Source organism: Capricornis sumatraensis, chromosome 20 (genome assembly GCF_032405125.1).
Source record: "Capricornis sumatraensis isolate serow.1 chromosome 20, serow.2, whole genome shotgun sequence".
Classification (NCBI taxonomy): domain Eukaryota; kingdom Metazoa; phylum Chordata; class Mammalia; order Artiodactyla; family Bovidae; genus Capricornis; species Capricornis sumatraensis.
Genome location: NC_091088.1, coordinates 68,344,453 through 68,359,541, shown reverse-complemented (window position 1 = coordinate 68,359,541; position 15,089 = coordinate 68,344,453). Strand labels below are relative to the sequence as shown.

At 53.8% G+C, this 15,089-nt stretch overlaps 1 protein-coding gene across 1 annotated transcript in view; it reads right to left on the bottom strand.

Annotated features, from left to right (window-relative positions):
• The window catches only part of LOC138096968 (uncharacterized), a 46,781-nt gene extending 36,424 nt beyond the window's left edge, over nucleotides 1-10,357 (bottom strand). Inside the window, 3 exon segments of the mRNA XM_068993189.1 lie at nucleotides 7,185-7,367; nucleotides 7,446-7,579; nucleotides 10,345-10,357. Coding sequence (XP_068849290.1) covers nucleotides 7,185-7,367; nucleotides 7,446-7,579; nucleotides 10,345-10,357 — 330 coding nt within the window.
• Between the last annotated feature and the right edge of the window lie 4,732 nt (nucleotides 10,358-15,089).

Genomic DNA, 15,089 nt, shown 5'->3' with positions numbered 1-15,089 from the left:
CATGTGTCTGTGATGGCGGTGTGGGTGGGGGTAGGGTTCAGGGAGAAAGGTATGAAGTTCCCAGGTGTGGGATTCAGAGAGCGCTGGGCGGGCTGACATTGTGCACGGGGAACGGAAGCTGAAACTCTGACTCGGGCAGAGACGGGGGTCTGCTTTCTGCACACCCAAGGCCAGTTCACCCCTTACCCGTTCTCATGGTCGGAATGTGTGTTTCAGCTGTGTAATTATTACAGCCAATAGTCTAAGGCCTCTTGATAGGAATTAGTTCCTCCCCCAGTAAACAGGTGAAGCTGATTCCAGCTCAGCACGGTGATGATTTAAAATGCTGTGTATTTTTTAAATGTGAGGGATAGTGAGGGAGCCATCAGGAGACGCCTGGCTGTTGAAAAGATATTTTGCAGCTCACAGTTCCCAGGAAGAGGGGGCATGGATGCCACCCACCAGGGTCACATGAGGATGCTCCAGGGACAGAAAGGAGATGGAGTGAGAGGGGAATGTGGGCAAGAGACTTTATTGTGGTTGCCACAAGAAGGAATGGACAAAAAAAGGTAAGCGGCTTGGGATTGGCTGGTTTAATGATTTCAGCGGGTTGTGGGGTGGAGGAGGTGTCCCTCGTTGGCCTGTACCTGGCCCCCGAGTGTCAACGGCGGGTGGATAGTGGCCCAGACTGTGGAGGCCCGTAAAAGAGGTGATGGGGGTGTGGGCTCTGGATCGACTGTTTTGTGTTGGATAATTGCTTGGCTCGGTGGTAAAGAATCTCTCTGACAATGCAGGAGACTCGGGTTCAATTCTTGGGCTGGCAAGGCCCCCTGGAGAAGGCAATGTCAAGTCACTCCAGTATTCCTGCCGGGGAAATCCCATGGACAGAGGAACCTGGAGGGCTACATCCCATGGAGCTGCAAAAGAGTCTAACACGACTTTGCAACTAAACGACAACAGTTTGATAAGAGCACCAGGAAGTGGATTCCTGCTAAGAAGCGGGTAGGGAGGAGGGGGCGGGGGAGGAAGAGGGAGGCAGGAGGCCAGAGCAAGTGACTCAGACATATTATTGGCTCATCCAGGAAAAGGTGTGTCCAGTTTGAACCCTAAAATTAAAGGTCCAGTTATTTGCGGGCAAAATGAGTTTATTTAGGAGCGGCCGAGGAATTGCAATTCAGGACATTCAAACTGTGGCAAACCAGCGTCAAGTCCAGAGAGCAATGGAGAGGAATGTTGCTTTATACAGAAAAAATGAGGATCCTTGAAGGGATGTGCTTTAAATGCAAATCTGTTAGAGAAAAGCAAGCTATGCAGGTGGGATGATTTCTCATTGGCTGGACTGTGGCTGTTGCTGATTGGCTAAAGTTTCAGTGTTTCTGATTGGCTTATCTGTGGCTGTTTCGCATTGGACTGTGGCTCTTTCTCATTGGCTACAATTTTGCTGCTTCTGATTGGCTCAGCTGTGGCTGTTTCTGACTGGCTGGTCTGTGGATGTTACTCACTGGCTAAAATTTTGCTGTTTCTGATTGGCTCATCTGTGGCTGTGTCTCATTGGCTGTACTGTGGCTGATTCTCATTGGCTAGAATTTTGCTGCTTCTGATTGGCTCATCTGTGACTGTTCCTGATTGGCCGGCCTGTGGCTGTTTCTCATTGGCTAAAATTTTGCTCTTTCTGATTGGCTCATCTGTAGCTATTTTTCATTGGCTGACTTTTCAGTGTTACTCATTGGCTCATCTGTGGCTGTCTCATTGGCTAAAATTTTGCTATTTCTGATTGGCTCATCTGTGGCTTTCTCACTGGCTGGTCTGTGGCTGTATCTCATTGGCTGGACTGTGGCTGTTTCTCATTGGCTAAAATTTGGCTGTTTCTGATTGGCTCATCTGTGACTGTTTCTCACTGATTGGACTGTGGCTCTTTCTCATTGACTGGACCGTGGCTGTTTCTCATTGGCTAAAATTTCACTGTTTCTAATTGGCTCATCTGTGCCTGTATCTCATTGGCTGGATTGTGCTGTTTCTCATTGGCTAAACTTTTGCTGCTTCTGATTGGCTCATCTGTGGCTATTTCTTACTAGCTGAATTTTCAGTTTCTTATTGCCTGGGCTGTGGCTGTTTCCAAATTGGGAAAGGAGTACTTCAAGTCTGTATATTGCCACCCTGCTTATTTAACTTATATGCAGAGTACATCATGCAAAATGCTGGGCTGGAAGAAGCACAAGCTGGAATCAAGATTGCCGGGAGAAATATCAATAACCTCAGATATGCAGATGACACCACCCTTATGGTAGAAAGCGAAGAAGAACTAAGCCTCCTGGTGAAAGTGGAGAGTGAAAAAAATTGGCTTAAAACTCAACATTCAAAAAACTTAGATCATGGCATCTGGTCCCATCACTTCATGGCAAATAGATGGGGAAACAATGGAAACAGTGAGAGACTTTATTTGGGGTGCTCCAAAATCACTGTAGATGGTGATTGCAGCCATGAAATTAAGACGCTTGCTCCTTGGAAGAAAAGTTATGACTAATCTAGACAGCATATTAAAAAGCAGAGACATTACTTTGCTATCAAAGGTCTGTCTAGTCAAAGTTATGGCTTTTCCAGTAGTCATGTATGGATGTGAGAGTTGGACTATAAAGAAAGCTGAGTGCTGAAGAATTGATGCTTTTGAACTGTGGTGTCTTGAGAGTCCCCTGGACTGCAAGGAGATCCAACCAGTCCATCCTAAAGGAAATCAGTCCTGAATGTTCATTGGAATGACTGATGCTGAAGCTGAAACTCCAATACTTTGGCCAACTGCTGCGAAGAACTGACTCATCTGAAAAGACCCTGTTGCTGATTGAAGATTGAAAGATTGAAGGCAGGAGAAGGTGACAACAGAGAATGAGATGGTTGGATGGCATCACTGACTGGACGGACATGAGTTTTGAGCAAGCTCTGAGAGTTGGTGATGGACAGGGAAGCCTGACGTGCTGTAGTCCATAGGGTCGCAAAGAGTCGGCTAGACTGAGCAACCGAACTGAACGGTGGATGTTTCTCATTGGTGGGACATTCACCATGTCTCATTGGCTGAAATTTCCCTCTTTTTCATTGGCTGGGCTGTGACGGCTGTTTCTTCTTAGCTCATCTGTGGCTGTTTCTCATTGGCTGGACAGTCACTGTGTTTCATAGGCTGAAATTCCCTGTTTCTCATTGGCTAGGCTGTGGCTGTGTCTCATTGGTTGAAATTCCCTTTATCTCATTGGCTGGGCTGTGGCTGTTTCCCATTGGCTGAACTGCTTCTCGTTGGCCAGGCCGGCCTATTTTTCATTGGCTGTGCTGTGACTGGTTCTCATTGGTGGCTGTTGCTGGACAAGAAGAAAAAAAATCATCGTTTTTCTGCTGGATTGTAAAGTAACCATCCTTCTACCCAGCAATGTAAGGTAAGCTGCAGCAGAGAGCAATGGTGAAAGAGCTCCACCTCGGGGCTTCCCAACTCCATTTTCAATTCATTTTTACTGTACGGGTATCACACATGTTAAAGCATCAACTTTACAGAAACCTGAAACGGGACTAATACAAGAGGCACAGGGAGCTCTACTCCTCTGTCATCCCGGCAGCCAGGCGCCACGCTGTGTGTGCCGCCAAGATCGCCCAGGGCATCCGCATCCACCGGCAGAATGACCAACAGAGGGGATCTTGTGAGGGAGGGTTTGGGCCCAGGCCTGGAAGCAGCTCCGTGCATCCTGCTCACTGTGAACGTCATCCCAGGACACACATAACTGCAAGGAGGCTGGGAGATCATCTCGCTGGGAGCCCAGGAAGGGAGGACACGGTGCTGTGGGCAGCCACAGTCCTGTCGCACAGGGGCCACCTGTCCCTATGGGCACCTGGGGGTCACACGGTGGGGGTGTTTCTAGTCTCCACCACTTCCTACCCGACCTCCTCTTACACAGAGGTTCTAGGACACAGGAAATAGACTCTGAAGAATTCGTTATTTCACCAGCTAGTGGAAACAGAAGGAAACAGCCCTGCAAGGAGATGCGTAGGATTCAGAGTGAGGCATTCAAGCCCAGAGGAGCCCACAAACGGAGGTGGTGCTGCGGATGGACACCCACTCAGGGAGACAGGAACCAGCTGCTGTGTTACCTTAGGTGCAAAAGGGGTCTTTGCAGGTGTGGCTGAGTTAAGGCTCTTGTGAAGGGGAGATGAGCTTGGATATTCTAGGTGGACCCAGTGTAATCACCAGGATTCTTATAAGAGAAGCAGGCGGGTCAGAGAGTGAGGAGATGAGATGTGACCGCAGAAGCAGGCGTCCTAGTCAGAGGGAGGATCTGAAGGTGGAGGAAGGGGCCACGAGCCAAGGAGTGCGGATGGCCCCAGACGCTGCACAAGGTAAAGGGACGGAGCCTCTCGTGGAGCCTCCAGAAGGAACACAGCCCTGCCCACCCTGGGTTTCAGCCCCGGGTAACTGATCTGACTTCTGGCTTCCTGAGCTGTAGGGAAATAAGCTGCGCTGTTTGGTGCTGCTATGTGAGTGGTAATTTGTTACAGCAGCAGGTGTATGCTTGTTGGGATGAATGGCCTCCAATCCCAAATCTGACGGGCATTAGCCCAGTGAGGGGTAAAGGTCAGGCCAAGGACAGTGTCCTACAGCTGCTGGGCCCTCTCGTGTCTGGGGAATGCATGGCATCCAGTGGGGATGAACTGGGGTGGGATGGGAGACGGGGGCCTGCTGGTTCCTCGGGGTGGACCTAAAGCCCGAGGGGCCCTCCCTGTGCAGTCATGGCCTCACCAACTCCCTCGGCCAGCCCACTGTGCCCACGCGTGTGGGTGTCTGCATGCGTGTATGCGTGTGTACAGTGTGTGCATGTGTGTAAGTCTGTCTGTGTGTGCATGCCTTCATGGACCTGTGCGTGCGGGGGATGGGAGCTGTATGCAGGTGGGGCAGCTCTGCGCCTTTACCCAGACACAAGTCCCCTCAGACACTCTTGGGTCAGAAAACACTGATTATCTTGTTTTTGTCTTGTTTCCCTCACTGAGTTTTGGGGGACGGTGGAGCAGAGACTGGGACCTAGAACCTGTGTACCCAGCGCCACATGCGGGGCTGACGCTCTTGGACCTGTGAGAACACTGACTGATGAACAAGGTGGAGTGTGATCCAGCAAACTGGGTGTCAGCTATGAGCTGCATGCGTGCAGCCCAGATTCAAGATCACCACCCGCACTCTAGGAAGGTTTGCAGAGTCAGCTCAGAAGACAATGAAAACGCATCTCTGCAGGCAGTGGCGGATTCACAGAACACGCCTGAAATCAGCTGAGCAACTGTAAGGACATAACTGGGTCTCAGGAAACAGCCAAGCACCAAAGCTGGGTCTCTGGAAACAGGTGCTACAGCTTCCCTCCGAGGAGCTAGTTGACTGTGGGAGGGACCACATGGGTCCTGAATCTCCTAGAAGTTGATGGCGGGTCTCAGGACTCCAGTTCTTGCCTGTGGCAGAATTGACTAGATGACTTTCCAGAAAGGAATGATTCCGCAGGGAAACCCTCTCAAGATCCACTTTAGGCTTTTGCAAGAGTGGCTTCCCTTCTAGGCTGCTCAGGCATAACCATCAGCGGTCCCTTCCCTCTCCTCGTGTGCCCGCTCCCCATCCTTCTCTCAGCGCGGAGCCGGGCCCGCCGTGACCCTGACCACAAGGGGGCGGTGCGGAGCTGCGGCCAAACCCCCGAGTCTGGGGTGCAGTCTGGCTGCCCTGGGCTGGTTCCTCCCTTCCAATCCCCGCCCTTTTGGACGAGAACCTGTAAGCTCCTTTCTGCATAGGAAAAGGGGCGGAGGCTCTGAGAAGGTCCGGGAAGGGCCGCCCACAGTGGGCCGTCCTGGCATTACTGCCATCGGGCGCCCGGTGCAGGGTCATCTATCCAGGTGGGTGCTGTTCCCGGGACCCTTATGAGTGTCAGAGACACCCCGCTGCCCTGAGCCTGCCAGCCCCGTGCTGCGCTCTCACACTCCCTGAGCCAAGACCGGGAGAGGGCTGCGCCCTGATCCCAGCACAGACCGCCCCCCAGACACCCCTCCAGGCGGGGGTCAGCCGAGGAGCAGCACTGAGCGGTGGGGGAGCTGACGCTCCAGGGGGGCCTGTGATGGTGGGGGGACAGGAGAAGGACTGGTGCTGTGTAGGGGCTGCCCAGGGTCTGTCCCTCTCAGCCTGGCGCCTCTCCATCCTGAGCATCCGACCGTGGACCACGCACGGCCTTCACTCAACCCCGGACAACACCGAGATTCCTGAGAAAAGGGGGCCGGGGCCAGACAAGGTGGAGCCCCCCTGCTCCATTGTGTTGGGGTCACACCCTCTGCACCTCCCAGAACTGTGCCCCACATCACTGCCCAGACTTTTCATGGTGACCTCCTCTGGGGGTGGGGGGTCAGAGTGTGCTGGATGGACCCCGACTCCATGACACCCTGGGGGCTGACCACACACAGGACTGGGATGGCCTCCTCCCAAAGGTGCCCTGAAGCACCATCCAGCCTTGGTCAGGGGTCCCCTGGACTTTGTGACTCGCCCGGTGAAGGGTGGACCTCACCACGGGGGGCACTCGGCCTGGAGGAGCTGCACATTCTGACCCTTGTCTGGGGGACAAGACACAGGTTCCCCTGAAGGGGTCTGTCTCCCCCATCTCCAGAAACCCATTCCCAGAAGCCCAGCAAGGTCGGGTCTGTGCGCCCCCCACCACCGATGCTGGGGCTCAGCGTCCAGGCCCCCGTGATGTCCAGGTGAGACCAGGCTCAGGGAGCTGAGCCAGGCGTGGAGGTGGGGGCTACTCTTCATTGCCTTGCGTGGACTTCTCACTGCAGCGGCTTCTCTTGTTGTGGGGCACAAGCTCTAGGGCGCGTGGCCTCAGTAGTTGTGGCGTACAGGCTTTATTTGCTCCGTGGCAGGTAGACTGTCAGCGGCCAGGGACCGAGCCCACGTCCCCTGCATTGGCAGGCGGATTCTCATCCACGGGACCAGCAGGAAGTCCAAGGAGTTGCCTTCTGATGGCAGTACTATGTGGTCAGTCTGCTCCTCATGTCCTGCGTTATTGAGCTTCCCTCCCTCCTGAACAGTTCTGGCACCTCCTCTGGGTGGCCCGCATACCCCCCTACCTGTATCTGGACACCCTCCCTCTTTGACCCGCCAGGACCCAGTCCCAGGGAAGGCAGGCTCTGCGGCTGCTGTCCGCGGTGCTGACCGGGATTCGACGGTTGAGTCTGGTTTCAGCACCACGGTCAGAGTCTATGAAGGCAAGGCAGCCTCCACCATTTCCTGCTGTCTTGGTCGGCCAGTTTTCATCAGCTGAGCCACATCCGTGGTCCTCTTGTGTGGTCTCCACGCAGGAGTTAAACAGAACACCCAACCAGAGCATGCGGGTAAACTGGACAGACACCAGGAGGGTAGTAGTCGACAGTGACTCAGATTCCTTTCATGATCCGTGCACCCCAAAGAGGAGTACAGTGCAGAAACTCATGGCGCTGGCGCCGCGCTCAGCGTCACCACCGCTGAGCAGCCAGGGGGTCATGTGATGTTCGTTTTCCTCTACCCCCTCATAACTGTCTTCTACCAGGCCAGGGTCGGCATACCAGATACCTAGGGGTGGCCCAAAGATAACAGACTGGGCTCACACCAAAGTAGGTTTCAAACCTAGCTCTGCCCCTCGCTAGCTCTGTGTCCTCGGGAACGTCGTTGTGCTTCCCTGAGGCTCACTTTGCTTTTCTGTGAAATGGCAGTAACAACGGTGTCTGCTTAATGGGAAGAAGATGGTTAGAGACTATTATATTCTCTCATAGGAGGCGGGCAGTTTAGCTAAGAAGCAGGATCTGGAGGAAGGCGTCCTGGGATCGTATCAGAATTCTGACTGATGCTGAAGCTCCAATACTTTGACCACCTGATGCAAAGAGCTGACTCACTGGAAGAGACCCTGATGCTGGGAAAGATTGAAGGCAGGAGGAGAAGGGGGTGACAGAGGATGAAATGGTTGGATGGCGTCACCGACTCGATGGACATAAGTTTGAGAAAACCCCGGGAGTTAGTGATGGACAGGGAGGCCTGGCGTGCTGCAGTCCATGTGGTTGCAAAGAGTCAGAAACGACTTAGCAACTGAACAACAACTGCCTTTTATTAACTTTGTGACTTAGACAAAGTCATGCCACTAGTTTGTCACCTATCAAGTGAAGATAATGCCAGGACCTGCTCTGTAGGGCTTCCGTGAGAAACTAAATGCTTTACCTGTGATGCGTGGAGTGAAATGACTGGCACGTATTTAGCATGCATTCAAGAAAGCGGGCTGTAATCACTGCTATTACCATCACCGTCATCACCAAGCACCTAGACACAGTCTGAAAAACTACTTCTGCTTGGTAATGAGTGCTGCTTTTATGAATTATTCTTAGGGTTTCTGTCAGTGTCCTTAGACCTCTGAAACTGATGAAGAAACTAAAGCTACAAGCTGAAAAGTGACTTGCCTAGGAAACTGGGGCTCCGATCAAGGCCGTCTGACACCAATGTGTGGTCCCACCTGCCCACATTTAGCAGCAAGGCAGGAAGAACCTTAGGAATCCCCCACCCCCATCCCCAGATGGAAGACCAGGGCTCATGGTAGTCTGACCAGAGGTTTGCACAAATCATCTCTCAGCCCTTCTCTGTTTTCTCACCTTTGCCAACTGTGCCCGGATGCTCCCTTCCTTCATGGACCCTGCAGTGGGTCCCAGGAGCTTTTCCTGCTGGCGTTGCAGCCAGGAGGCGGGAACTGCAGACAGTCATTTGGAAATATTGTCTTATCCAAACCACGGGGAGGAGGAGCTCTGGCATCCAGTGGGCGGAGCCCTAGGGCTGAGCTGAGCGTCCCACAGCGCACAGGACCCTACACCCCACGAAGAATGACCCAGCCCCAAATGCCAATAACTCCGGGTGTGGAAAGGCTGGTCTGTGTGTTTGTAAGAGACCAACACAAACTTGGAAGGTGTATACCCCACACCAGTTTCATGAGAATTGGATTGGATGAGGTCATCAAAACCTTATTGGTTAGGGTTATTTTTCCTTCCTACCTTTACAGGGACAGGGGATTCCCAAGCGGTCCACTAGTTAGGGCTCTGCACTGTCACTGCCGAGGGTCTAGGTTCAGTCCCTGGTGGGGGAACTAAGGTCTCACAATCTGTGTGGTGCGGATTCTCCACCACCGCCCCAGAACCCTTCCTTTCTGTGTTTATAAGGAGGGAGTATCATTTATGTAACTGAAAAGTACATTTACAAAAAGGACACAAAAATAGCAGCGGGTGTATCCAAACCAAAGAAACAAAACTGCTTCTAAACTGTAGGGAGAGGGGAGGGGTGTTGGGGGATTGCAGGCGGCCCTGAGGGCGCGCAGCTGGAAGGAGTGGGGAGCTCCGGAGGCTGGCCTCAGCCCTAGGGCTCCACCTACAGACAGTGGACGCGATCCTGTCTCCCTCTTCCGCCTCTCTCCGGATTTCTCCCTCTTTCTGTCTTTCCCTCCCTCCCTTGCTCAGTCTCACCTACCCTCCCTGGCTCCCTCCATTCCCGCTCTGCCTCTAGAAGGAAGGAGGCTCTTTCAAAGTCCTTTTGGCTCTTGGAAATACTTCCTGATGGCAAAACGCGAAACCTGGGTCACTCCCCAGATCATCAGCATCCTCTGCTCGCATCCTTGAGCACTGGGGGGAAATTCCACACTTCCGGGGTAGGTCACCGCACTGCCGGCCTTGGTAGGGGCGCTGCCCGACTGACTCAGTTTCCTCGTCCGTTCAGTGGACCTAGTGCACAGCACCTGCCTTGTAGGTTGGTTCAAGGCCTAAATGAGAGAGCATGGGAGCAGGCTTGGGACAGAGCCTGCGCACAGCAAAGTGTTCTGTCGAAGTCCTGCAGTTCGACCCCTGGGTCGGGAAGATCCCCTGGAGAAGGGAATGACTACCCCCTCCAGTGTTCCTGCCTGGAGAATCCCACGGACAGAGGAGCCTGGCGTGCTACAGTCCACGGGGGTGGAAAAGAGTTGGACACGACTGGGCGACTGACACTTTCAGATCTGAACCAGCTTCCCTTCCCTTCCCAGCACCGCTGAACCTCGGCACCCAGGCTGGGACCAGCAGGGCAGAGCCCCACGAGCACCCCCGCCTACTAGTCCAGGCTGCAGCCGCCCCTCCACCCTCCCTCCTGCTTTCCAAGCAGAGCCCCCGCTGGGGAGCTAAACCCTCCTCAGGTGCCCTAGACGGGACTACCTGACACCTGGACCACTGGCCCAGTGGCGATTTCCTTGTAGAATCAATATGAAATACCATTCAAATTTTAGTTCTGGCCCCACTAGCCACAGTTCAAGTGCCGACAGCCACATGTGGTTACTGTACCGGACATGCCCATCGTTCCAGAAGGTTCAGTTCAGTTCAGCCACTCAGTTGTGTCCGACTCTTTGTGACCCCTGAACTGCAGCATGCCAGGCCTCCTTGTCCATCACCAACTCCCAGAGTCCACCCAAACTCATGTCCATTGAGTCGGTGATGCCATCCAACCATCTCATCCTCTGTCGTCCCCTTCTCCTCCTGCCTTCAATCTTTCCAACATCAGGGTCTTTTCAAAAGCATCAATTCTTCGGTGCTCAGCTTTCTTCACAGTCCAACTCTCACATCCATACATGACCACTGGAAAAACCATAGACTTGACTAGACGGACGTTTGTTGGCAAAGTAATGTCTCTGCTTTTTAATATGCTGTTTAGGTTGGTCATAGCTTTTCTTCCAAGAAGCAAGCATCTTTTAATTTCATGACTGCAATCACCATCTGCAGTGATTTTAGAGCCCCCGAAAATAAAGTCAGCCACTGTTTCCACCATTTCCCCATCTATTTGCCATGATGTGATGGGACTGGATGCCATCTTAGTTTTCTGAATGATGAGTTTTAAGCCAAGTTTTTCACTCTCCTCTTTCACTGTCAAGAGGCTCTTTAGTTCCTCTTCACTTTCTGCCGTAAGGGTGGTGTCATCTGCACATCTGATATTTCTCCTGGCCACCTTGAGTCCAGCTTGTGCTGAAGGTTCTGTGGGACAGATCTTTGCCCACCCTACCCCCGCCCCCCGCCCTGGCTCTGAGGTCCTGTCCATCATAGAACCTTTCTCTCCTGTATTTTCCATCTCTTCTCAGGGTCAGCCTGCCTGAGTTCAAATCCCACCCACACAGCTTTACAGCTGCATGAGCTGTTTCCTAAGGCAAAACAAAGCGGAAAACCCAATGGGAATAGTAATACCACCCTCCTCTCACCCATAGAGTTATTCCGAAGATTAAGATTCCGTGAGGAGAGAGCTTAGAACTGCTCCTAAACGATTCCAACCCTTCCATGAGCATTAGCTGCTATTCTTGTTGTTGTTATGTGCTTCAAGATGCTGAAATAAGTTCCACCCCCTTATAAAATCTGCATGAATGAGTTCCAAAAGAAACTGCCAAGTGGGGAAGGGGTGGCCCAGAGCCACCGGTGAGAGTCCCTTTGCATGTGTTTACAGCTGTGTCTCTGGCTGCACGGGGTCTTGGTTGTAGCATGTGCGATCTAGTTCCCTGACCAGGAATTGAACCCGGGGCCCCCTGCATTGGGAGCACGGAGTCTTAGCCCCTGGACCACCAGGGAAGCCCCTCCTTTGTGTATTTAAAATGTGTTTACTTAGACCGCCACGTTGATTGGCTGTTCTCAAGCAGAGCCTTTACCCCCCTCCCGGGGGCCATTTGGAAACAGCGATGAATCTAAATCACAGGGAGGGAGAGCTGCTAGCCCTGGGACCCTGCCGAGCATCCCTCAGTGCACAGGCCGCCCCCACCGCAAGCAACGGCCCAGCCCCACACGCCAGTAGCTCCCGCTGGGAACCACAGGTCTATGCGCATGAGCTCAGCCCAGCTGAATGGCGCGTTGTTGTTGTTTACTCGCTCAGTCGTGGGCGACTCTTTGCCACCCCATGCACTGTGGCCCGCCAGGCTCGTCCGACCCTTCGATTTCCCAGGCAAGACTACTGGAGTGGGTTGCAATTTCCTTCTCCAGGGGAGCTTCCAGACCCAGGGATCGAACCTGCATCTCCTGAATTGGCAGGCGGGTTCTTTACCACTAAGCCAACAGGGAAGCCCCTTGAAAGGTGTATAAAGTGAAGTCACTCAGCCGTGTCCGAGTCGTTGCCACCCCATGGATTGTAGCCTGCCAGGCTCCTCCATCCACGGGATTTTCTAGGCAAGGATACTGGAATGGATTGCCATTTCCTCCTCCAGGGGGATCTTCCCGACCCAGGGACCAAACCCAGGGGTCTCTCTCACTGCAGGCAGACTCTGCCCTCTGAGCCACCAGGGAAGCCCCTGGAAGGTATATACTTCAAACTAATTTCATGGCCTTGGACTGGACAAGATCATGCAGGCAAGAATAGTGGAGTGGGTTGCCATTTCCTTCTCAAAACCTGACTAGCTAGCGTTTTTTTCTCTTTTTCAAGGAGGATGTGTTCAGGTACCCTTTATGTAACTAAAAATTACTTTTTTGAAAAAAGAAACAAAATAGCAGCAAATGGATCCAAGCAAAGAAATAAAATTCCTTCTCTGACCCCCCACCTCTTTCTCTGGATACCTTGTTTCCTTCCCTTTCCTTGGATTCCGAATCCTCCTCCCCGTCTCCCTCCCCTCCCCCACAGCAAGCTGGCTCCCACCCACTCAGCCCCCACAGGCGGTTCTCACTCAGGCCACCGGTGGCCTCTGGCTTGTTACCAAATCCAGTGGAATTTTTTTTTTTTTTTAAATCAGCCTTGGTCTGCTTCTGAGCCCGCAGCGAGGGGACATGTGTGTCCTCCTCTGTGTGGACACAGACTCCTCGTTTCATTCTCTGTTGCTGCTGGGCTCTGGTCCAAGTCCCTCCCCTTTTCTCTCAGTGTCACCCTTTGCAGCCGCTTCATCTCGGGCCTCTGTTCTTCCCACTTCAATCAGAACCAGCTACATAGTTTTCAGGGTGCATGGCAAAGGAAGATGCGGGGTCCCTTGTTCAAAAGGACTAATAGTTCAAGATAGAGCAAACTATTAAACGAGTACAGGGCCTGCTGGGCATGGCCCCCAGGGACCCTGCAGGCGCCCCGTGTGCTCTGGTGGGGCTCACTGCCCTTCCCTCTGCTCTGGGTCAGGGTCTCCGGGGTCTCTTGTCCTCCTGCCCCTCCTCCCAGGCTCTCCAGCTTGGCAGTCCCCCAGGATCCCTCAGGACTGCCCTCCGAAGGTCCTTGGGGTAGACAGAACGCACGTCTAAAGATGTCCAGGCACGAACCCCTGGAACCTATGACTAGGTTGTGTGTGTGCTAAGTCGCTCAGTCGTGTCCGACTCTTTGCAACCCCATGGACTGCAGCCCGCCAGCCTCCTCTGTCCATTCGATTTCCCAGGTAAGAATACTGGAGTGGGTTGCAATGTCCTCCTCCAGGGGATCTTCCCAACCCAGGGATGAACCAGGGTCTCCTGTGTCTCCTGCACTGCAGCTGGGTTCTTGGTTCCTTTTTAGCTACGTGAGGCCTTTGTGGCAGCATGTGGACTTTCCCTGGTTTCTGTGAGTGGGGCTACTGTCTGACTCAGGTGCGCGGGCCTCCCGCTGCGGTGGGTGCTTTTGCAGAGCCTGGGCTCTGGCTCGTGGTCTCCAGTGGTTGCCACGTGAGGGCGCAGTGCCTGTGGCTCGAACCACAGGCGCGGCTCCAGGCTTAGCCGCTCTGCAGCACACGGGATCTTCTGGGATCAGGGACTGAACCCAGGTCCCCTGCATTGGCAGGCGGGTTCCTAACCACTGAGCCACTGGGAAGGCACAGACACCTCAGCAGCATGTGACTTGTACTGATTACGGAGTAACGCATTCGATCTAGCCATTGCTATGGCTGTTACCCAGGTGGGCCTCACGTGACCAGGACCTTCTCTGGCCAGAGGCAGGACAGTGGAGCAGGCCTGCAAACCAGGGAGTGTGAAGCCTAAGGGGGACTCAGGTGGAGAGACGGAGTGAATGCCGCAGAGGGCCCCAGGCAGCCTGGCGCGGCAGACCAGGCGCAGACCCGGCCAGGTGGGGGGTTTGTCTTTTGATTGTCTGCTTGAGGTGATGAGTGTTTTGGAATCAGAGAGAGGTGGCGGTGGTAGGACATTGAGAATATACTACATCCCTTTAAAGTGGTGCACTGTGATGTGAATCCAAACATCAACAGAAAATAACTAACTACAATGCTGTTGTTATTGAAACGTTTATCTTGGGTGACCGTTCTGCCACCCCCACCTTAAACTTTGCCTTGAATGTGAAAGAAAAAAGTGTTAGCCGTTCAGTCGTGTCCGCCTCTTTGTGACTCCGTGGACCGTAGCCCGCCAAGCTCCTCTCTCCCTGCGATTCTCCAGGCAAGAATACGGGAGTGGGTTGCCGTGCCCTCCTCCAGGGGATGTTCCCCGCTCGGGGATGGAATCCGGGTCTCCTGCATCGCAGGCGGATTCTTTACCATCTGAGCCACCGTCCCAGCCTGTTCCAGCCCATCCCCCTTCTGGACTGTGAAGTGGACTCTCTGCCCCTTCAAGTTCTGACCCTGTTTTTCCCGCTTAATACCCGACTCAGGACAAATCAGAAGCTCCCCGTGGCTTTCTCTCCAGGCAAACCAGGCTCCACCCGGGGCCTCAGGGCCCTGGGCTCCACCTGGCGGCCTGGCCCGCTCCCTCCGGTCCTCGGCCCTGTAAACATGTACTCCACCCGCTTCGGAAGATTCAGGTCAAGCCACACCTCCTCCTTATCCAGGACCCTCCCTGCTCTTGGCCGCAAAGGTGGCTCAGACGGTGAAGTGTCTGCCTGCAATGTCGGTGACCTGAGTTCGAGTCCTGGGTGGGGAAGATCCCGCTCCAGTATGCTTGCCTGGAGAATCCCCAAGGACAGAGGAGCTGGGTGGGCCCCACTCCATGGGAGTCGGATACGACTGAGCGCCTTCTCTTTCTTTCCCTCCTCTCCAGCCCCTCCATCCCAGCTCACAACCGAGCCGGCCTCCTCTCCGAGGTGGGGCTCTTTCCGCCCTCACCCGCTTGGGGATCGTCCTCCCCCGACCCTGAGTCTTCTCGTACCGCTCGGCGCGGGCCCCTAGCGAGGT